The sequence below is a fragment of the Amaranthus tricolor genome, chromosome 16 (assembly GCF_026212465.1).
Source record: "Amaranthus tricolor cultivar Red isolate AtriRed21 chromosome 16, ASM2621246v1, whole genome shotgun sequence".
Classification (NCBI taxonomy): domain Eukaryota; kingdom Viridiplantae; phylum Streptophyta; class Magnoliopsida; order Caryophyllales; family Amaranthaceae; genus Amaranthus; species Amaranthus tricolor.
Genome location: NC_080062.1, coordinates 1,523,725 through 1,548,546, shown reverse-complemented (window position 1 = coordinate 1,548,546; position 24,822 = coordinate 1,523,725). Strand labels below are relative to the sequence as shown.

Below are 24,822 nucleotides of genomic sequence, written 5' to 3'. Positions count from 1 at the left end.
ATTTCAATGTGTTATTTTGTTCATTTATATATTAAACTATACACATCTAAAAATTATAAAAAAGTTAATATTATGAAAATATGCGATTACGTTATTCAAATAATATCCCACTTAATTATATTTTTTCTTACATATTAACCGTAATATATAAAATAAGCTTGAATGATGAACAACACCTTAACCGAAATGTGGTAACTATTTCAGAATGGAAAAAGTATAATGGGAACAATAACAAGATGACATTTTATCAAAATTAAGGATAAGTGACAAAATTAGTTGTATGTCCGCTTGACTCTTGATTTCCCTGCTTAAATGACGCTATAGCTATTTCCTACGCACCCCTTCTCAATCAAATAATAACAAAATTTCAATTCCCATGTAATTAAAATTGCTAACTGGGTTCAAATCCTAAGCAAAATTTCTTCAATCTTAAGAATTAATCAAAATGAAAATATTACAAAGAAATGCATGCATATAGTATTTTATCAAAAAATTAGTCATTTCCACAAAATTTAAAAGTCGTCATCAATTTTCTAATTTTTATGTTGTTTATTAAGAAATATATATATCTAATAAATGCATGCATATAGTATTTTATACTATCTTTTTTTGATGGATACTCTCTGTTTTCAAATGTTCTTCCCATTCACTTTCTGTGTAGATCCAGATGAAAACCTTAAAATTTAATAAATTTTAAAAAACTTACCTAGAATAATCCAACCTATTTATGATTTTCCTACAATGATCCCACCTTTTGATTAATTATGGATAATTCCAACTTTGAACGGTATTTTCTTAGAGTAAATTTGATAACCTGATGACTTGCTATAGCAAGTTTTATATTTTTAAAAAAAGATAAATTAAAATAAAATGTCGAAGAAAATGTTAAAAAATGTTAAAAAAATTATGTTTTTTTATTATTTATAATTTTTTATGTAAATTTTAAAAATTTTCCTCTAATTTTAAATTAATTTTCAGTTTACATTTTGTTGAATTACCTACTATTGTAGGTAATCGGGTATTCGGGTTACTCAAGTTTACTCTAGGAAAATACCCTCTAAAGTCGGGATTGGATTATTCATGGCTAGTGAGATTATTGTAGGAAAATCATGAAAAGGTTGGATTATTGTAGATAATTTTTCCTAATTTTAATTGTAAGTTTAAAAAAATTCTAAGAAGTTAATATTTAAAAAGTATATATTGAAATGAATCTAACAAGATCTCATATGAATATATTTTTTCTTATAGATCGACGAAAAATCGTAATTAAAGTTTGACACTAAAATTACTAAATATTAAATTCTAGTTGGGTAGAACACATAAAAACAAAGGGATTGAGGGAGTATTATCATAAACCGGATAGTTTACTGGACGGATAAATAAAATTTTTCATGAGATATTTCAGAAGATACCTTCTGTCCTTCAGGAAGAGCTATTTGTGGTGTGCCGCATGGCTCTTTGGCAGCCGATTAGCTGGCTATTTGGAAAACCCCTCATATTAGGAAAGCAAATATATTTTTTCATTAAATATTTTCGAAAACCCCACAGCAATAGATTTCCTGAGTTAAAATGTAAGAAATTGATGTTTTTAAATATTTTTTTTTCTAATTAAGGTTTCTCGTTTAACAACACATTGTAAATTTTAATTTATATCAAGTAGATGTTTTTGATGACATATTCTCTTTATAAGACAAATAAAACATTTTTTTAAAAGACAAATAATAAAAAATTAAATGGAATAAAATTAAGTTTTAAAATACTTAAATTATGTTTATTCTAAAAAGTAAATCATACAAATTACAAACATAGATAGTATTATAATCATTATTATCATTACAAAAATAATTGTAATAAGGCATCATCATGTCTTGAAAAGGAAAATATTTTATAAGAAAGTGATACATATATACATAGTTTGATGTCAATAGATTTTCCTTTAGTTATAGTTAATAGTTTTTAATAATATTTTCACTATATGAATAAAAATAAACTGAGATAGATTAGAGCACAAATACATAGAATAAATAAAGTTCACATTCTAGGTAATGAAATATATATATATTTGATTAACATTTTTTCCTTTTAATTTTAACCATAAATTTATTTTGAATATGCATTTTAACTTTTTACTTTTATAATCGATTTAATTTTGTTTTATTTTCTTATCTTATTTTCCTTTCTACTAAATTTAACCCATATAACATTAAATGTAATATAAAACTGAAATAGAGAGAGTAGTTATTACTTATTTTCCTTTTTGAAACTCTCCATGTTTTGGGCCTTTTCATATGGAGTTGGTGCATATTATTGGTAGAGATGTGTCTTTGAGGTCCAATTTCTAGTAATGGGTTTGGGTCTTAATATTTTACTTTGTTTAGCATTGGGTTGTAGCCTTAATAGACTTGTAGCTTAATATAAGTGAAGTTGGGTTGTACACTTGTACAAGTAACCACATTTAATGACTAATTTGATTTGATTGTCTTACTAATTATAATCTTACTAGATACTCTTGTAAGAGGTTGTCTCCATCTCTCGGTGAGACGATCTTATAAGAGCTCATTTAGTCGTACTTTGTATTAGTTAGCCTATTTAATTCATGTATAAGATGCATCTCTCAAAAAAACCGTCTCATATAACAATTTCAATAGTGTTTGCTTACTCTTAGCTCTTTCACTCTCTCTAGTTCTGATCCAGTACGTTTCACTTTATAGTGTTTTTCTTAATTTGTATAACTTATGTTACTAGTTTAGTTCGTTCAACTAATTTTGCACAATTTTTTTGAAAATAGTTTCACTTTTTTTCTTTTAATCCCATTCACAAGTTTATTCTTTTTTCCTCTTTTAACCACTCATAGCATCCACTTATTTTTGTCTTATTTTCTAATCTAATTTCCCTTCCTCTAAATTTCACTCATAATACAACAAGTTTAATATGAGAGAAACGTTGGGAGTATATATTTATTGACTTCCCCTCTTGGAACTCTCCATATTTTGGGTAAGTGTTGAAAATAATATGAAAGATTCAGATTTATAAGTTGAGATGGTAAAATCAAAATGAATGAAAAGGAAAAATTCATTAACACGATCAATAAAACTAATCTATTAATTTATACAGTCCACCCTTAACTTTTAGGATTGATATTTGGCGTTGTTGTTACAAATGTCTTTGGGACATTTACTCAATAAACAAGCCTAAGGGCACCTTATCATCAAAACAAGTTAAACCAATTATATTAAAGGCGATCAAGGTTTAAGGATAAAAAGCCTCAAATTTTCTGTGATCCTAATTACTTTGACAAAATAAAAGTCCATTTCAATAAATTAATTTATTTTCTTCCTTTTATTCTTTTCTATTCCTTTTGTCCTACTAATTTAGAATTATTAACCATTTTGATTCGTTCCATTCTTTTGTATCATTTTTATTTTTTAACAGTGATTTACCATTTTCATTTAATCTCATATATATATATATATATATATATATATATATATATTTTAATTCTATTTTAATTTTATCCACATAATTTATTCTCTTTTTTAAATTTATTACCAAATATCTATATTTTTCTTAAAAAATGCATTATTTCTCTTTATTACTAATTTAAAGGAGCGGAATAATATAATACTTATGTCGGGTATGATATTTCCATAATTTATTAATTACAATTTCAATTGGTCAAATGAAAAAAATGTCTTTACAACCCTCATGTCCTCACATAAGCATTACTAATTCAAAAATGGTTATTTGTGCAATGTTTTATTTAATTAAATGCCTATAACAATCAATCACTATCATAAAGAAAAATACAACTCTTAAGTTTATTGATACATAATCAATCTAGCCAATTAATTTTGTGATCATGATTTAGTTCTCTAAGACACTCTTGAGGGAGGTTCCACCAATTAAAGTAAGGTTCAATTCTTCATCAAAGAACTAATACAATTAAAAGTTTAAAAATATATAATACATATTCTAATATACCCTCTCACACGAGAGTCTATTTGACTAGAAGTGTCTTTTTAGACAGCATGTCAAGTGACTAATTCAACTACAAATTTAAGCTTATAGTTTGGGCCTCTCTATGCATTATATATAGTCATGACATTTATAACTTGACTTTAAGTTATTTTGTGCTTAAATAAAATTATAAGGATGTCAAATTTGCGCTAATATATAACTTCATATTTTCATGTAAATCACACAATATATATATATATATATATATATATATATATATATATATATATATATATATATATATACATATATATATATATACATATATACATATATATATATATACATATATATATATATATATATATATATATATATATATATATATATATATATATATATATATATATATATATATATATATATATACATATATATATATATATACATATATATATATACATATATATATATACATATATATATATATATATATATATATATATATATATATATATATATATATATATATATATATATATATATATATATATATATATATATATAAAGTATGATTCACAATCTGGCTCCCTATACTCTTTATCCTTGTATTGTTATAATTGACAATATTATATTAACACCTAATTAACATTATTTCTTAAACCACATTTTTTATATTTCTCAATCTAAATAAAAACAATGCTTCACCATAGCACATAGTACAAACACAAAAGGGAAGACAAAATAAAGAACCTTCCAACCCCTAAATACTACAAAATTTTCACCCTTAAAATGCCAAATACCCACCTAACAAGTATGACCAATATACTACACATATAGCTTGAACTCAATGCACCCAATTCATATCCTACACCACCCCTTCCATTAACGTGCACCACCCCATTCAAAAAATGTATCCAATCCCTCAAATGTTCCAAAAACATATTCTACTACTACTCATAATTGTAGTCTCAATTTCATGCATTAAAGCACAAGATATTACTACACCTGTCACGAATGATCCTAATGGCATAAAGTGTGTCACTTGCGAACTTACTCCACCGCCGCCTCCAACTCATCCACCATGTCCTCCTCCCCCACAACCACCGTTACCACCGCCAATTATTCCATCACCACCGCCGGCACCACCCGTTCTTCCACCACCGACGTCACCACTACCATGTCCTCCATCAGCATTGCCACCACCACCACCCAAATGGATTAATACTCCAACTGTTAATGGTTTGTATGTTACACAATATAACTACTCTGCCGGTACAAAAACATATAAAGGTATTACGAGTCTTATAGTAATATTTTTTGTTGGAGTTGCATTGATGGAAAAGATCATATTTTTATGATGATTAAACATACTCCTATGAAAATATATTCTATGGAGTGTTAGTATGTAGACTATATATAATTAAGAAAATTTATGTTGGATTAGAATTTCTTATTTGTATTATTTTATTATCATCATCCGCATGGTTAATCAGTTACATTTAATCAATTTAATCATTTGGTGATTCAATAATATTATATTGCTATAACTTCATTCTCATTTTCTTTACCATGTAGTTATTTCTTATAATTATTTGAATTTTTCCCTAAGAAGTTTATGATTGTATTGTTTCTTTTTAATATGTAGAATATTGAATAGCTAATTTTCCCTATTTTGAACATAATGAATTTAATGTAATATTCTTATGTCACGCAATCTTTTTCTCTCGAATACGATCTCATATCCAATCTCTGTTAAGAAATCAACTCAATTAAAAATTTGAGTTTATAATTGAAGCCCCATAATATGTTATATACATTATCACGCTCCTTAAAAGATCAGAGCACTTTGAGTTAGAAGTGTGGATACAACTCATCCCTCTTCATATACATGTTGCCAAATATTTCACTTCAAATATTGAAGGTTGAATGAGATTAAGGTCACGTTAATTTCTTATATCATGTCAATAAACTAATTCAATCAAAAGTTTAAACTTATGTTTAAAATTCATAATACGTTATATACATTATCAATCTGTACTCAGTTTCTAACAATGACTATATGAGCTTCTTTGTTATCTATATCATTTTCCTAAATCGTGGTTATGTGAAGACGCTTGGAAAGTGAAATATATATGAGATATTGTTATGATTTGGGTTTTAATTTTTTTTTTACTTGGCTCATATATAAATGCAAAGAAATATGCTTGTAATAAGTGTAATTGAGATTAATGATTTTAATTATATTATATAATATAATATATATAGATAGCAAAATTAAAGTAACAGATAAAATACTTAAACTTATTAATTTGTTGAATTCCGAATTTATATAGTAAGATTATAACACCAACGAGAACGAGTCTATTGCCTTCTTGCAAAACAAGGACAAAAGTTAATAATAATAATAATAATAATAATAATAATAATAATAATAATAATAATAATAATAATAATAATAATAATAATATATTAGTAGACTAAATATAAGAGAGGAGGATTATTGTGCACTTACTCCCACTAATTCATTTAAAACGTTCATTTTGAGATTTTCTGTTATATGTCGATCAATTTTTAGTAGAGAATATAAACTCTTTGTTTTGAGTTCATTTTACAGAAAAGCAGTCTTTTACAAAAGTAATCTCAGTGTCGTTTTCTAATATTTTATGGGCTCTAGGCAAACTGAAAAAAATGAGCACTTTCTAAAGAGGGTCAATTTTGAACTTTAACGGATGTTGGAAAATTAATAGAAATGGACCTTATATATTATAATTATCATTATTAATGTAGACGTGTGATAAACTTCTTAATTGATAAGATAATTAATCATGAATTGCAAATTTTTAAGTGTTTACTTCATTAACCAAATATTTCAGATTTTAGGGCTTTTTCTAATTCAGATCCCTAGACAAATGTCTACATTGTATATGGTCAAAAACGGCCCTAAATAATCCTAGGTATTTTGTAATTTTATTCTTAATATATAACTTGAAAAACGTAATCAAATGACATCTTATTTAATTGGTATTAAAAAAATCAATTACTATCTAATAATAGTCTTCGAAACGCATCACTCACTTTCTCAGAAATACCTCGAGTTCGATGATTAGTTAAAAAGTATGCATCCATATTGTCATAACATCCGTTTAATTAAGTTGACGGAAGTCGGCCTTTAAAGTTTTACTTTTCAACTTTTTTATAGTGTAATTAGGTATTGACCAAATGGTCTCTAAAAGTCAACCCTCCTCAATCCTCAAGTTAACTAAAAACAAAATAAAATTATTAGTAAACGTTAAAATAAGTGAATTTTTTTCCTTATTAGCTATGCCGCCCTTTAGATCTGTCAAAATGGCGCAGGACGTGCAAATTTAAATCAGATGAATCTAGCGAGTTATTTTTGAATTAGGTTAATTTCAAATCGAATTATGTTCGACGAGCTAATTATACTTTTAAAACTTTTTTCTTATTAATTTTGTTTAAAAAAATTTTATACTCTTTTTTATATGAATTCATTTTGTATTAAAAAAAGACTAATATATCGATTGATTACAACAAAAAAATGTTGAATTAAAATTTTTAAAAATTGACTAAAATATAATTGGTTCCAACTAAATGATGATAGAGAATTGAGAGTACTGATGTGAAATTGAAAATAGTTTTTAAAGTGGTTCGGGTTTCAATCAGGATTGACCCATTTTATTGGGTTTTTTGAGTTGTATCATTTTTGGTCCACAAGTCGGTATGTTTGGGTTTCGACCCACTATTTCCCAATCAAATTTCCGATTAAATTCGAATCGAATTAAAATTTGACCGGTATACTATGATTAAAATATACTACAATTATAACTTTTAAAAAAATTTCATCTATTTATTTTCTAAATGAACCATCCATTTCTTTTATAAAATAAAAAGAATGAGAATTTTAAGTTAGACTAGTGGCTAAAGACTTTTTATTTTCTTTCACCCTTTCGACTGGAGCTTAATTCTTACCACCTAGAAATACTCTAACCTACATAAAATCAAATAAATTGAATTACAAATTAGTCTTGTGATTAAATATTTTCACTTACAAAGGTGAATTCTCTCTTCCAAAAAACATCATTAAATACATAGAAGTACCAAGTAATTTCTAAAAAACAACTATCTCTTTCGCTTGTGCAAGTTTCCTTCCCATTTTGAAAGGGGGACGTTATGAAAGACCCACATTACCTACCCCAAATTAACCATTAATTTGAAATAAATATTGACCATAAGTCAACCCTAATTGGTAACTACACACTATAAATTTTTTATGAACCCATGATGTTACAAATTACACCTATACAATCACAAGTTCACAACCTATAATTCAAAAGGCTTACAATTTTATTGTTTCCCTTGTGTCCTACAAATATGGGTACAACCCACAAAACCCTAAAAATTCTATTATTCCTCTTTTTTGTGATCATTAATTCATGCAAAGCAACCATTGATCAAATCCCTTCATCAATACCTCTACAAAACCCTAGCATCAAATGTGACACTTGCTCTGAAACACTATCTCCACCGCCTCCGCCGCCACTTATAGAGTGTCCTCCACCGCCCCCACCGCCCGTTATAGAGTGTCCTCCACCACCACCACCACCGTGTGACGACCCAATTCCACCGCCACCGCCACCGGAGGAGCCTCCATGTGACCCATGCATGCACCAACCGCCGCCGCCTCTGCCAACGTTTTCCTACAATTCTCCGTCTAAAAGTCTATACCCCATAGAGTATATCTACTCAAAAGGTGCAAGAGTACAAGCTACTGTGTGTGGAATGTTTGTGCTCATAATAGGTGCTTTCACACTTGCATGATCATATTGCAGGAGAAAATCGAACTTAGAATCTTATCTGAAAAGTATTACTCGTTTTATAACTGAAACAATACTCGATTTTCTATAGCTTGATCACTTGCAAGATTTATTTTATTTAGTCTATGTTTGTGTTGGGTTTCCATGAATTTCATGGAAATTATATTTATATGCACTTCAGTTTTGTATTAAAGGTGAAAGTGTTTTTTTATGTAATTAATATTTGATTTCTCCTTTTAATTAAGATTAGAAAGGTGTTTTAGTTTATATATATATATATATATATATATATATATATATATATATATATATATATAAACCTTTATATCTGATCATCAAAATTTTATAACGACACGTTAGTTAATATAGCACAAGCAAATCAAAATACATAATAAATTTTAAGATCTTTTTTTATTTTACACATTTTCAAAATTTAAGGCTTATTAAACAAAAGCAAAAGCAACGTCAACATTTATTTCCAACATTAAATTTAGGAGCCATAAGGTCATGTACGTTCATTTTGCTTTAATTTAATGCTATCTAGTATAGAAGTGCTCATCGGGTCATCGGGTAGTTTAAAATTAGATTTTGCATCCATATTAGTTTTAATATAATAAATAATCCATTTTTTAGTCGGGTTAAATCTGATTCGATTATAAGGTCGGGTAAATATTAGATTATCGGGTTTATTTTGAACACCCATATCCAACTAATGTTGTTTTCAACGTAATAGAAGTGTATATGTTTAGTTAGATAATAATAATTCATATGTACTTAATAATAGTGTCGATTTTGTTCAAGACTATCAAATTTGAAGGAATTAAAGCATTTTCTTTTAACATATAAGACCCTAATAAAATATTTCAACAACCTAACGTAAGTTTATTATGTCAAGCTTTCACAATAATAGTCAAGCTTTCATAATCTATCATCTTTTAATTTTTTTTAGTTTATGTCACATCATATTTGTTGGATTACCTCATGTTTGACATGATTTAGTTATTTAATTAAGGAGTGATTAACTTAGATAATTATAAAATAATTATGACTTGTGACTTTATTTAAGGGCACTTGGAAGTTATAAGTCTATATAAATTACATTGCTTGTTGATTATGGTACCTCCATATTTAAGTACGTCCTACGTAGGGTTTCAATTTTGTAAAGAATTTGGTAGCGGATTGTGATTTCAGTCTTCTAAATAATTGTTGGAAATGATGATTGGATATTGAATTAATCAAAATTTTTGTTTTCACCAACCTCAATTATTTACCGTTTAATTGTGGTAATACTTAAGTTTACGTGTTATAACGACTTCAATGATATTGGTTACTTAATCAGTTTTGACGTGAGCTACATCGAATTGGAGTCTGGTTAAAAGATTTTGCAGGATAAATACATTTCAAATCGAATTCAAATTTGGCAAGATTTTGAAGGTTAGATAAATACATTTCAAATAGATAAAATATTTCTAGTTGAGTAAGTACAATAGTTCGTTATATTTGTATTTGATTACAACATATTTAAAGGTTTTAATCTTCAGTTTAAACTTTTAGTTGAATTAATCTTTTAATATGGTATTAGAGCTGATTAAGAATGTATCAAATCCTAAAATTTCAACTAGAATCTTAAACTAATTGAAAATATATTATATCTTAGAATTTCAACTACAATCTTAATAAACTGATTGAGTATGTTCACAAGTAATTCTCTGTCTTACTCATTTTGCATATTTTAAATATCGACGTGAGAGTATTTTCATCTTAATAATGATGCAAAATGAACGAAATATGAAAGAAGCTAACAAATTGACATAGCTTGACTAAAAATTAAGATGTACCTCAAACAAAATGCATGCATTATTCTCAATTCTTACATTCATGGCCCCATTTATGGATCAATCACTTTGCATCTCTTTTGTACCCACGTATATCTATTTCTTGACCTATTCAAGCCTCTATTTTTGACTAATGACTACATCTTATAATGTCCGAGTCTAAATGTAACACCCCGAGATTTTAATGACGTAATTATTTAATATTTTAATAGTTTATAAAGATTTTACAATTATATTTAATTATTTCTGAAATTAGTTTTAATAAATTTCTTTCATATACGAATTTAAATGTTAACATATATATATATATATATATATATATATATATATATATATATATATATATATATATATATATATATATATATATATATATATATATATATATATATATATATATATATATATATATATATTAAAAATATAGTTACGACTTCTCAAATAAAGAGGTTCGAATAAAAATGATTATTTTATTAAAATGTGTGAACCCACGAAGGTGAGTCTTTTAGTTGAGTCTCGTAAGAAAATGAATCGAGATAAAAATAAATAAAATAAGCCTAATAATAATAATAATAATAAAATAAAATTAAAAAAAAAGTATAAAAACCCATGAAACCCTAAACGCTCACGGTTGAAACCGTGCACCACCGCCGCAGCAGCAGCCTCCCTCACGCACAGTCACGCTCTACAGCAGCGGCCCTTTCTCTTCCCTCCTCCACGACAGCAACCAGCAGCAGCCAGCTGCTCCTCCGCAGTCCTTCCCCCTTCCACGAGCAGCCCCAGGCAGCAGCATAGCAGGCTGCGCGCTCTCCAACAGCAGCCGGCTAATCTGTGTACCGCCAGCAAGTCAGCAGCCACGTGGTGGTTGCTCCACCACCCCACATGACCATCAATTGTGATCCACCACTACAACCTTCACTTACTACCTTCATTCCTTTTGCTAGTCCCATCTTTGTAAGCCATCTTCTTCCCCTAATTGATTTTCATTGTTTTGAATGGGAATTTGTATCAAGTTTATGGATTTTGTGTTGATTTTTGTTTTATTTCTATTAAATCTTATGATGGGTAAGAGTTTAAGTGATGATTTAATATAGCTATGAATTAGAGTTAAAGTATGAATAGAAGTGATAATAATTGTACTACTTTTGTGCTTGGGGATGTTTTAAAACTTGAATAGATTGGTATGAGATTTGAATATATGATTTGATTGTGAATAGGTGATAATAGTTGTTATAATTGAGAGTATTAGTCACAAAAGTGGTGTTAATTGTCACTTGTATTATAAAGATGATGGTGGATATTGTTATGTTATTGAGTATTATTGTTAGTCAATTGTGGTATGGTCGTGGTAATTAAAGTTGAATACTATCATTGTAGTAAACGATATCACAACTTGAGGCTATCACTAACATCACTATCATCATAAGTTGCTAGTGTTGATCTTGTTATACAAGTGCTAGTAGCCTAGGACATTTCATAGTGATGAGGCCTTATACTTTGAGCCTCATTGGTTTATAGAAATTGTCATAAAATGCACTTTATTGTTGTGAAAGCTTACTTGATTGTTGGTTTAGTAGATGGAAAGACTTATGTTGTGTTGAATTAATGATTTTGACTTGTATTGAATGAGTTGTGTGCGTGTTAGAGTAATCAAAAACTCATGTTGAATGGGTGATAGCGGTTACTTTCGTATTTAGTTTGGTATGGCAAAGTAGTTAAGGGAACTTATTAGTTCTACTCATGACTTGTATAGGTTCCCAGTTCATAAGAGGAAAGTAGAACTTAATTGGGTGATTTTTGTAACTCTTGGTTGTGCAGTGACGCTTGCAGGTACGTACACGCGGTAATTAATTATCATATTCACTGTTTCAAAGTATTGTCCATATTTCATGATTATATGCATTGCATTAGAATTATAGAACGCCAGAAAGTGAACTATGTTAGCATATAGTCATAATAGTGATATAGGCAAGTAGAATGAAAACATTAGAAGACTATGAGAACAGATTTCTAAATAGTGAAGAACGCACCATGGTTGTGTGTGGTATCGATGTGAATTCCTACTTATTGAGCCTTGATGTATGATTAGTTGGCGGACTCAAATGGATTATGTCTGGTTGATTTAATAGTCCCCTAGGTGAGGTTCGACGGGACCACCGTAAGGGGGGTATGAGCATGCTTGGGTCATTGGGCGCCGGGAGGCCGATAACGCCCCTTGACCAAGGTGTTACCATGCGGGCCTTGCAAACCCCAATATGGTGGCCTCTTCACTGGTTTAGTACCCCAGTGTGTTAGTTTTTCCCGAAGGTAGGACCCGAGAGGGTCAGCTGGAGGGGGCATAAGCTCATACTTTGCCAATGGGCGCCAGAAGGCCGATAACGCCCTTGGCCGTGTCACTATGCCATGAATAGAGAGAGGATCCACTACCTTGAATATACCTCGAGAGATTAGTAGTTTTAAGGAGAAATTTTGAGTAAATAGAGGTGCTTAGACAGATGAGTAGACTTGATATTGCCATACTAGATTGTTGTCTATAGTTTTGTTCAATGACTCTAATTGTTATAAGTTTATTAATTACTGACGTGTATGTGTTTGTTGTTGTTTGCTCATGACTCTCTATGATGTTCCTGCTATGACACATCTGACTATGGTCATTATGTGGAGCAGCAGGGGGATCATAGCTTGACATGACAGGTATAGGAGCTTCTTTTGTTTTGCATTGGGGGAACAGCGGAGTACAACCGTAACAATTGTGTACAATTGTCTAATGCTTGTAGCTTCTATATTACTTGTAAAGTTTTCTTTGGGATTGTATAATTTCTTTTGTATGGAGCCATGTGACTCCTTATATGATCCATAGTTCCGCCGCGTAATTTTTTGGATGTATAGTATTGAGAATACTCCTTTAGTATCCGTCAGATCAATGCGTTAACACTGGAACCACGATCCTCATTAGAGTTGATGATTTGAGAAGCTGACGATGATTCTTTCCGTCGTGACATATTCTTGAAGGCATAAATGCCTTAGATGATTATAGTTATATTATCCAATTATATATTTTTTGTCACATCCTCAGTTTTCAACAGAGATGCTGCCGAAATTTCCACCTACTCACTTTTTAATTAATCCTTAGCGTTTATTTTAATTATTTTCCCTTTTCTTTTTATGTAACACCCGAATTTCCTCCCTTCCTTCACGATTCTGGTTTTTTTTATGGGCTTGGAAATTCAGGGGTGTTACACTAAACTTGCTTATTGGGTCTTGTAGCACAACGAAGAAACAAACTTGACTTCTTAGCTCGTCCCATTAAAGTGTAAGTTCAAAATAGACTTAGTTTATAACTTTTTAGCGTGCACCTTTCTTTAAACTTTCATTCACAAGTTTACATTACTCACTCTCTACTCTTCATACCTGATAGACCTCGTTTATAGAAGCTATGAACATAGTTTGAAGAGTTATTCAAGACAATATATCACTCTCTTATTAAAGTGAAGAATTAAATATTGTGAAAGATTAGGGTTTTAGGAATACTCTATCTATTACTTTAATAAGAAAATCATACTCCAATATATACATGAATACTAGCCACTAATTTAGGAAACTAAATATCCTATACAATAATTAAAGAAAAACAGAATAATCTAGATATATGAAAATATATGCTTTCTCACACTCCCTCTCAAGTTAGGTTGGGGGATCACCGATGCCTAACTTGCATAAAGTATCGTTAAAGACTTCTGATGCTACATCTTTCGTGAGAATTTCGGCTAGTTGATCCTTCGATCTAACAAAAGGAAGACTGATGATCTTGTTCTCTAGCTTCTCTTTGATGAAGTGTCTGTCTATCTCTACGTGCTTCGTTCGATCATGCTAAATTGAATTCTCGGAGATGTTGATCACTGCTTTATTATCACAGTATAGAAGACTTGCCTGTGTCTGATGGCAATTTAGCTCGCTCAAGAGCTTTCTAATCCATAGAATTTTCGTGACCCCTTTTGCTATTCCTCTGAACTCAGTTTCAACACTTGATAAGGCGACTACCTTCTGCTTCTTACTTTCTAAGTAACCAGATTTCCCTCTACACGGGTAAAGTATCCTGAAGTAGATTTTCTGTTATCTCGATTACTAGCCCATACTGCATCTGTGTAACCAACAAGATCAAGGTTTTCATTCCTTGTATACAAGATTCCCTTACTACTTGTTCCCTTCAAGTATCTCAAGATCCTCAAGACTGCCGCCATGTGCTCCACTTGGGGTCGATGCATGAATTTACTCACAACTCCTATAGCATAAGCAATATCTAGTCTTGTGTGTGATAAATAGATCAGCTACCCCACCATTCTTCTATAACGTTTCTGATCTGCCATTTTTGCCCCTTCAACAATTTAGAGACCATGATTGGTTACCATAGGGGTTTCTGCTGGTTTACAATCCATCATTCCTACTTCTGCTAAGAGATCCAGAATGTACTTCCTTTGATTGATGAATATCCCTTTACTAGACTTTAGGACCTCTATTCCAATGAAGTATTTCAAATTTTCCAAATCTTTCATCTCAACTTCATGGAATAATTGTCTCTTAAGCTTATCGATCTCCTTAGCATTGTTCCCGGTAATAACCATATCATCAACATAAATAACAAGGCATATGATTTGATCTCCTTGCTTCTTGAGAAACAGAGTATGATCTGAGTTACTCTATCTGTATCCAAATCTCTTCATGGCTGCAATAAATCTTCCAAACCACACCCTTGGAGACTATTTCAAACCATACAGAGCTTTCTTGAGTTTACACCCTTCGCCTTGGTTATATTCATCTGATAATCCTGGTGGTGGCTTCATACAAACCTCTTCTTCGATTTTCCCATGTAGAAAGGCGTTCTTCACATCAAACTGATATAGGGGTCAATATTTGTTTGTTGCTATAGAAAAGAGAACCCGGATAGTGTCGATTTTAGCTACAAGAGAGAAGGTTTCCGAGTAATCTAACCCATATGTCTGAGTATACCCTTTTGCGACAAGCCGCGCTTTGTGTCTCTCGATGGTCCCATCAGCATGATACTTAACTGAAAACACCCACTTACACCCAACAGTTTTCTTGTCGTTTGGTAACGTACACCTTTTCCATGTCTCATTTTTCTGGAGGGCTGTGATTTCCTCATCCATGGCTTTCTTCCACTTCGGATCATGGAGAGCTTCTTCAGTGGTTTTTGGAATAATACTGGAATAGAGAGCAGTGTTAAAGGCAATAGTTGTCCGTGATAGATGCTTATTGTCTCATCTACTAATGGGATATCGGAATCTCTAAGATTCAAATTCTGGATCATATCTTCTGAGGGGCACCCCTCTTGTGCTCCGAGGAGGAAATTCATATCTCCTGGGAACATCAATACTTGGCACAGTATCATCATTAGACATATCAATAAAGGGAGGATTTGGTGTTACCTCTTGTTCAACTGGATGCTCGGGGGCTGGAGTAGCATGAGGAGATGAACTAACTGTGTTTTCACTGGCAATGTCTGCGGTATTACCTACTTGTTCTTTTGGATCTCGACTGTCAACCAAGGGATGAATTAACCAGCTAAGATCCTCACTCACACTCTCCCCCTGAGATCGAGGCTGGGTATAGTAGTAGGACTGTTCAAAGAAGTCACAGTCCATGGTGGTATATAGTTTGTTCTGAATAGGATTATAACACCGATAGCCCTTCTGAGTAACTCCGTACCCAAGAAACACACACTTGACTGCTCGGGGTTCAAATTTGGTCTTTACCCTGGATAGAAGGTGAACATACATGACACACCCAAATATGCGAGGAGATAAGAATGAGATGAGGGGATGGCCGTGAATGTATTTAGGGTAGCAAGAGGAGTTTGAAAATGAAGGGACTTAGTGGGAAAACGTTTAGTTAGGTAGGTGGCAGTAGCAATGACCTCGGGCCAAAAACGAGCAGACATACGAGCTTCAAATATAAGAGCCCGTGATATCTCAAGGAGGGTATAATTTTTTCTTTTAGCAACCCCATTCGTTGGGGAGTATCAGGACAAGATCTTTGGTGACATGTTCAAGAAAAAATTGTTTCATAACAAGGGAAACATGTTCACCACCATTATCAGATCAAAGAATTTTAGGTTTAGCATGGAATTGGGTGAGAATCATATTATAAAATTTAACAAAAACATCAAACACTGCTGATTTTTCTTTCAAGAAATAAACCCAGCACATACGAGTACAATCATCAACAAATAACACAAAATATGCAAAACCATGAGAATTACTGTGGGGAGCTAGGCCCCATACATCGGAATGTACTAAATCAAACGGTTTATTTGCTCGAGTGTTACTGGGAAAATAAGAATGTTTATGGCTCTTTGCCAGTACACAAGTTTCACATGCCAGGGGCACAGTACAATCATGCAGTGAAGGAAAAAGTCATTTTAGATAACCTAGAGATGGGTGACCTAAACGACGATGCCAAGTCCACAATTGGTGAGCAGGAGATCCGTGAGCAAGCATTGCACTACTATTTTGAATCGCCTCGTCAACATATTATAGTCCATCTCGTTCAGTACCACGCCCAACAATCGTCCCTGTCCGAGCATCTTGCACAATACAACCATCAAAAGTTAGGAGCAAAATACAATTCATTTCTTTGGTTAACTAGCTAACAGAAAATAATTTGTGAGACAAGCTAGGAATTAACAAGCAATTTTTAACATGAAGAGAGGGTGAAATATCGATCGACCCTGCTTGGTTAACTGGTACACATTCCCCATTGGCTGTCTGGATATGGGTTCGGTTGGTGGAGTGAGTGGATAGAAGATCACGAGGGTCAAAGGTAATTGTGCCTTTTGCCCCGCAATCAAATATCCATAGGGAGTTAGTTTTGTGGTTTAGGAGACTTGTGGATGTTTAGTAGTTTGGGTCAGAAATCTTTGTGGGCTCTTTACTTGAGCCGAAATTTAAAAACAAAGGAGGTTTTGTTTTTAAATTCCCACCCGATTTTATGTGGGATTGGGGTGCAAGATTATTTAAGTGGGTTTGGGTTTTAGGGGTTTTGTGTGTTAGGGTTTGGGTAGGAGTAGTTTAAATGAGTGGATTTGGAAAGTTTCACTTCCTTCCCCATGTGTTGCGGCTGTTTCTCTCTCCTCCCTTCTTTCTTCTGTTTTGGTTCCGGTCACTGTATCTCCTTCTTCCCCTTGTAGCCCTTCACATTACCTAACTTATCACATGATGATGGTGGATCGACAGTAGTCAGGTGAGCCTTGCCGGTGCCTTGGTGGCGGCTTTCCTCTTCTGTATATCGTCCCACCATTCAGGGTAACCCACGCGCTTGAAACATCCCTCCTTAGTATGCTTTGAGCCTCCATAGTGAGTACATCGGAGTTTTCTCCGGTCATCTTCATCTCGGTTTCTATGGAGATTTTTGTTTTGCATGGCCAACCCCAATCTAATCTCTAAGGGACTCGATCCCAGTGATGAGACGCCGTTCATTATTTACCGACGTGATATTTCTCGTCTTATGGTGGCGTAGGCCACCTCCACCGTCGGCAGAGGGTCATTATTGAGAAGATCCCTTCTCTCATTGTCTAGATTGTCATTGACTCTGGTAAGAAATTGGTAGTCTTTGCCTTTGTATGTATTTGTTGAATTTTGTGATGTCCTTTTAGCACACCATCGGGTTTGACATTCTCTGGTCAATTTCTTTCCATAAAACATTGAGTTTACCGTTGTAAACTTCAATAGCGTCATTGGCCTGTGTTAAAGTGGCTGCTTTTGAACTCAAATCAAAGATTTGGAGTTCGTCCCTACCACTGGCTAAGAGATTTTCCCTATCATAAACTCTGAGCAGTGGTGTAGTCTAAGAATTGGTTGACATTGTCTCAATTTATATTTTCAATGATCCATGTTATGACCATGGCATCCCTCTGTTCCATGGAGATTATTTGTTCCATCTATATATATATATATATATATATATATATATATATATATATATATATATATATATATATATAAAAGAGCTTTTGAATATAAATAAAATAGTTTTAGAAAAATAAAGCGGAATGAATAAATCTATAGTATTATTATGATGCGAGAGGCTTTAAATCAAGTTCATTGATATAATTGATAAATCTGTTGACTATAAAGTATAAATCAAATATAACGAGGTATTTAAAAAAAAACTTGAATATATAGTTAATTATTCAGACTTATATCATTTACTGATATAAGTTGATAATGTATTGCAATTTGCACCAACGGAAAGATATGGGCTAACTATGTCGAAAGTGCCCATTATATTCTTAAATTTTTTTTTAATCATAATTATTATTAAAAAAAGGATGTAACTTAAGTAATTAAAAGTAGGAGTATAATCCTTAAGCTAGAGGTCAAGGCTTTAAATCTCAGCACTCTATTTTATAGTTTACAAAAAATTAAATATTTTTGAGCCCTTAACTAAAAGTAAAAATTATTTATTAAAAGAAAAAATAAAATCACCCCACCATCTTTTTTGAATTTTATTTTTTTTCATAAAAAAGGGGCTTTGTTTTATAACTAATTGACAAATTATTGATTATGAATAAATTGATAAATGTTACGAAGGCCTAGTGCAATTTCGAAAATTATGATATTTTTCTAAAAATTTTAAGTCATTTAATATTAAGGCCCCTATTTTTCAGAGTTATGTGCGGTCAAACATGTTGAATATACTCAAAACCTAAGTGGGATCAGATTATATACACAATAAGCGTTTTTTTAAAATAAAAAAAGTGATGAAAGCTAGCTTGAAAAAACTTCACCTTTTCCTCCTCCTTTAAAAAACAGAGTGATCTTTAGATCTACAAAAAAATTGTCTATTGAATGATCATAACATTAATTGGAAAGACACTCATTAGCAAGCTTTTCAATCAAATAATCTTAACATTAGAATATGATTTCCACTAATAAGAAGTTACAAAATAGTTCTTTTTAAAACTCTTTTGTTCTATTTTAAACGATTTATAATTATTTTAAGAATAACTGATCATGAATTAATTTAATTCTACTTTATTACTAACAATTATAAAATACTAATTGATAATGAAAGGGTATATAATATATTTTGGATTACAGCATAACATGACAACGTGGAAGTCGGCCAACATAACAAATGGTCACGAGTTTGAATCTTATCCACCCATCAGTGTGGAATATTTATCCTTAAAAACTAAAATGAGAAAGATATGTGTTACTTCTACACTTTTAATTCGAAGGGCTTTAATTATATTGTGTTGTCAACGCCTCAACGGTACGATAGAGTATGTAATATCTTTCAAGACTATAACTATCACTTAAGCTTATAGTTAAATTGGTTAATTAACATCTACAAATAATTTGAAAATATTTATGAAAATGAATTGAATGATCCATCATCATATTATTATTATTATTATTATTATTATTATTATTATTATTATTATTATTATTATTATTATATATATATATATATATATATATATATATATATATATATATATATATATATATATGAAAACATCTAAATGACTATATTATATTTATTGTCAAAAAGAAACTTCTTTACAAGAAAACTATTCCTAAGTTGGAATACTTCCATGTGTAAGCTTAAAATAAAGTAGAATAATTTTGGAATATTAGTACTATAATAATAATGCATGCAATGATATTAATTCAAAATAACATAAATATAATTTATTAATAACCCAATAATATTATTCATCATAGTAATCATAGAGTTGCTTTATATCCCATGCATTCATGAAGGCCATAATGAGATACCTCTAACCTCCATGTATGTCCCTTTCATTTCTTTCTGTCTTTTTTGTTGTGACTTGTTATTTTTATTTATTTTATAAATTAAAATCTTGTCTTGAAATGCTTAGGTAAGAATGAATATCAATCCTTGAACATGCATCAAGGGAATATCAGCTACTTACCAACTTGTTAAATAAATATAAGTGCACATTTATCATTTTATCACTTAGTCAATATCTTTCCCCCAATTCTTAACTTCCACCTTTAATTAAATCCCTCAAGTGGGGATAAATTTTTTTTTAGAAATTGTTTTTTCCCTATTTATTTCATATTATCCCCGTCTTGAATATATAGCTACACTTTTCCTTATTTATTCGATTTTTAAAAAAAATTGTAGCTATTAAACAAACACAGATATAAGTATTTATCGAGTTCAATTCTTATAAATTCAGTTAAATATTTTAAAATTTTTATAAATTTTGCCATTATTTTTACTTTTATAATGTCGCTGCTTATTAAGTTAGATTCAATCTGATCTAATATCATTCGCCATAGAATTATATCCCCATAACTATTACTAATTTAGTTATGTTTGACTCGACATTTATCTGTAAAGTTGATCCCAACTTTAACCCGCCTTCAATAATAAATTTATGATGATTTAAAACTACATGTGGACATAACACCAGATTTTAACCCAACTCAAAATATCTTATCTAAAGACATAGATGAACACCTCTAGTTCAATAAACATATTCGGATCATCAAGCCAACCCAAATAGGTTGACCCAAATCAGATGGGTCAATATAGCGTTTTAAGAGCGAAGGAAGATAAGAAAAATTTCCACCTCATATTATCACACAAATTAAACAGGAAAAGACACAGCATGGTTAATATATAGAACACCTACCAGCGAGAAGATTCTAGTTAGTTCGATAATAATTAATAATAATAATCAAAGGACAACCTAATCATATTTTTAAAATCCCACTTAATCTTAATGAAAATGATAGAAAATAGTTTTTATATATTGATCACTATACGGAAATATTTTCTTCCTATAGTAAACACACCAATCTAATACTTAACAACTACTTTAGTACTAAAATATGTACTAGTCTCACTTAATTGTCATTCTTATTACTATTCCATTTGATTTTTGAATGTTACATATAAAATTCTAAATAAATGTCTCTAATTTTGCATAACGTAAAAATATAAAAAGTTAATATACTTAATAAATTTTTATCGAGATAAATCAAATAAGATTTCGTTTAAACATATTTTACAGAGCATAAATATAAGTTGTGACTGATCAGAGTAATGGAATAGTTGTACTTTTTATGCTATTCATAAGGTGACTTCGTTTTAGATTTCTCACTAATTTATAAAAAATTATATAGTCAAGTAAAATCTTGTTAGAGTTTAAAATTAGTTTTTAGATATCTAATTTTTATAATTTATAAATTTACATAATAAACATATAAATTAACAAAATATTACATTGGATTACGTGAAAACCCTAATATTAAATTCACAAAATAAAATATTAATTAGTAAAGTATATATCTCTTGCTTTTTCATTTTTGTGATAAATTTACTTCACTTTTTAAAAGAACAAGAAAGTAGAAAAAATATAGCTACTACCCTTAATTAATTATTTACAAGAAAGTTTTGACATTAGCAAAATTTTTAATCATTCACAATGTTACTTTAATTTCTAACCTACCAATAATAATCATTCATTGTTCTCCCATAAAATGTCCTAATCTTTTTCCGGGGTACCCTACTAATTTGGTCCACTTCTCCTTGTAGGCGGCTTTCATCCCCCATCCATTTCTACTTCCATTTCCTACTCCTAATTCTCTATCTAATACATACTACATACTACTATATTATCTCTTTTTCCTTACCATTCAATCTAAATCTCCTCTTTTTTTTGCCAAAATTTCTTCACAAAAAAAATGATCAAATTATCAAAATTTTCTTTTCAAAGTTCTCCATTCGAATTTATGATCATAATTTTAGTAATAAATTTAACAATATTCCCACAAAATTCAATGCAAGATTCACCTTATGTATGTCCATACCCCTGTCTTCCACCACCCATAGCCGGCTCTACATATCCCACACCAACACCTACACCGATTGTTCCTCGGCCTTCACCGCCTTCCACCACCGCCAACTGCCCACCACCACCGTCAGAAGGCGGCACGTATTATTACTCTCCGCCACCGCCGCAATCACAATACATTTACTCCTCTCCACCACCACCTTCATTAGGATATACCCCACCAAGTTATGGTTATTACCCTCCAGGAGGAGGGTATGGAAATGCTCCTCCCCCTCCTAACCCAATTATGCCTTATTTTCCTTTCTACTTTAAGACTCCACCTCCTAAACCACAAGATATGTCTTCTACAACAAGATTATTAATGATGAAGCAAGTTCTATTACAAGCTAGCTTTAGCTTATGGTTGGTCATGTTTTTATTGTTTTTATGATTTCGGGGGAAGGATAATTCTCTACGGGTAAAAGGAAAAGAAATTAACTTTTTATCAAAATAGAATATCGATACTCTGTTACAAGGATAAAAAGAAAAATCAAAGGTAGTGAAAAAAAGTGTATTCTTTATTAGTAGCCTTTTGTGCTCTTTATTATGATCATTTTAATTTTCATATTTATAATTAGTAAATTAGTAGTAGTATGTTAATTTAATGTTGTAAATTCAAAGTGATAGGTAAATTTAAATTTATTTTGCATGTATGTTGAACAACTTTAATATCTGTTATTATATTTTCTATTATATGCTATGCAATTCTATATTAATAGAAGTTTCCATCGAATAACATTATTGATAGCCTTAGCAAACTCGAGATGTGATAACTTCTTCACAAGCTTGTTCTTTGATTATTTTAAACTATTTTTTATATCTTACGTATGCTATCTTGTAAATGAACTTGCTTCTAAAAAAAAAGTACCTTATAAAATAAGATCAAGTTCTTCAACTCGAGTGGAATTTTATATGAATAAAACTTGCTTCTTGTAAACAACCTTACACTAAAGAGTAAGTTGACTATTGTAGTACAATTTTTTTTTTTTTGAAACTTCTTGCTACATATTTCATTAGTTTTATCATCATATATTAATTGTAAGACCTTCTAATTCAGTGGAAAAATAGACAAAAAATTCAACGATGCTTAAAAAATATATATTCAACAAAAACAATATTTTATATATTTACCCTAATGTTATAAAGTGAATCCCACCAAAAAAGGATTTAGATGAGCCAGATGTATCCGGTCTTACTTATTGATGATAAAACTAATAAAGATGTATTTTGCGATTACTCTTTAACAACAAACTTCATATACAACTTTATATAATTAAGAAATACAAATAATTAAATTAAAATTTCAAAATACTATACACAACACTCAATATGATAGTGTGGTTGTATAGATATACCTTGTAGAAAAGTAAGCTTTATTTAGCTCAAATGTTGCAAACAAAAGTAATTACTTTCATAAGTTAAAAGTTGCCACCAATAATACAACAAAAATAGGTAAATTTATTAATTTTTATTAGAAAAGTTGCATGAAAAGGACCCCGTTGGATGAGCATATTCCTACAAATAAGGGATAGAAAGGAGGGCTCACAATGAACTATCCAAAGACGTCTTTTTTGCTTTATCATTAAAACAATTCCCTTTTCATTTGCTTTTAGGGAGGCTATATTTTTTAAATCAGCCTCGACCAATTCACATGTTACTCCTAGGTGAAATTTAAATCACATATGAGGTAAATTTAATATACAATCATATAATATATATTAAAACTTTTTCAAATAAGTATTTCATATTTATGTAAAACTCATATTATATTTGGATGAAAGAAAACGAAAGAAAAAAGTAATAAAAAGATATAATTTCCTTTAAGTGAATAGCAAACGGAAAGAGAAAGAAAACAAAATAATTGAAAGAAAACAAAAACAAAAGAGTTATTTACGCTTAATATAAACTAAATGTTTCTAATAACAGAAAGATGTAAAAGAAAAATACGTCTCCATTTTTCTTCTTTCTTTTTCTTACTTTTCCTTTCTTTTCTTTTACTCCCATTTCCTTTCCTCCAGAAATACTATCAAAACATACTCAAATACAAAAAAAAAAACTTAAAAAAAACGTACAACCCACTACAAGCCAAATTTAGCTCTCAAACTTGTATAGCTACATCTGATTTGTGTTTGACTTCATTTTTTTTTTATAAAAAAAAAAAAAAAAAAACTCAAAATTTTAAATTTCATACTATTTAAAGTGTTTAAGCACCCTACCCATATTTTGAGTATAAAATTCAGCACAAGTACTTGAATATAGAGAAAAATCCTAGCTCGTGTTTTTTTGGGTCAATGAAAATTAAATC

General features: G+C 30.4%; 2 protein-coding genes and 1 long non-coding RNA gene across 3 annotated transcripts; 2 read left to right on the top strand and 1 right to left on the bottom strand.

Moving 5' to 3' along the window:
- Positions 1-5,032: 5,032 nt before the first annotated feature.
- LOC130803305 (glycine-rich protein DOT1-like) lies at positions 5,033-10,672 on the bottom strand. The gene is made up of 3 exons (XM_057667505.1): positions 10,631-10,672; positions 8,450-8,675; positions 5,033-5,190 (listed from the first exon to the last, which is right to left on the bottom strand). Exons 1-3 carry the CDS (start codon positions 10,670-10,672, stop codon positions 5,033-5,035), a joined length of 426 nt encoding a protein of 141 aa, XP_057523488.1.
- A 442-nt stretch (positions 10,673-11,114) lies between these two features.
- On the top strand, positions 11,115-13,773 carry LOC130802237 (uncharacterized). Its single transcript, XR_009039759.1, has 3 exons — positions 11,115-11,581; positions 12,381-12,457; positions 13,295-13,773. It is a non-coding gene; the product is annotated as an uncharacterized LOC130802237 (long non-coding RNA).
- Positions 13,774-22,175: 8,402 nt separating this feature from the next.
- On the top strand, positions 22,176-23,082 carry LOC130802694 (extensin-3-like). The gene has a single exon (XM_057666720.1). It carries the CDS (start codon positions 22,369-22,371, stop codon positions 22,906-22,908), a length of 540 nt encoding a protein of 179 aa, XP_057522703.1. The 5' UTR covers positions 22,176-22,368; the 3' UTR covers positions 22,909-23,082.
- The last annotated feature ends 1,740 nt before the right edge of the window (positions 23,083-24,822 follow it).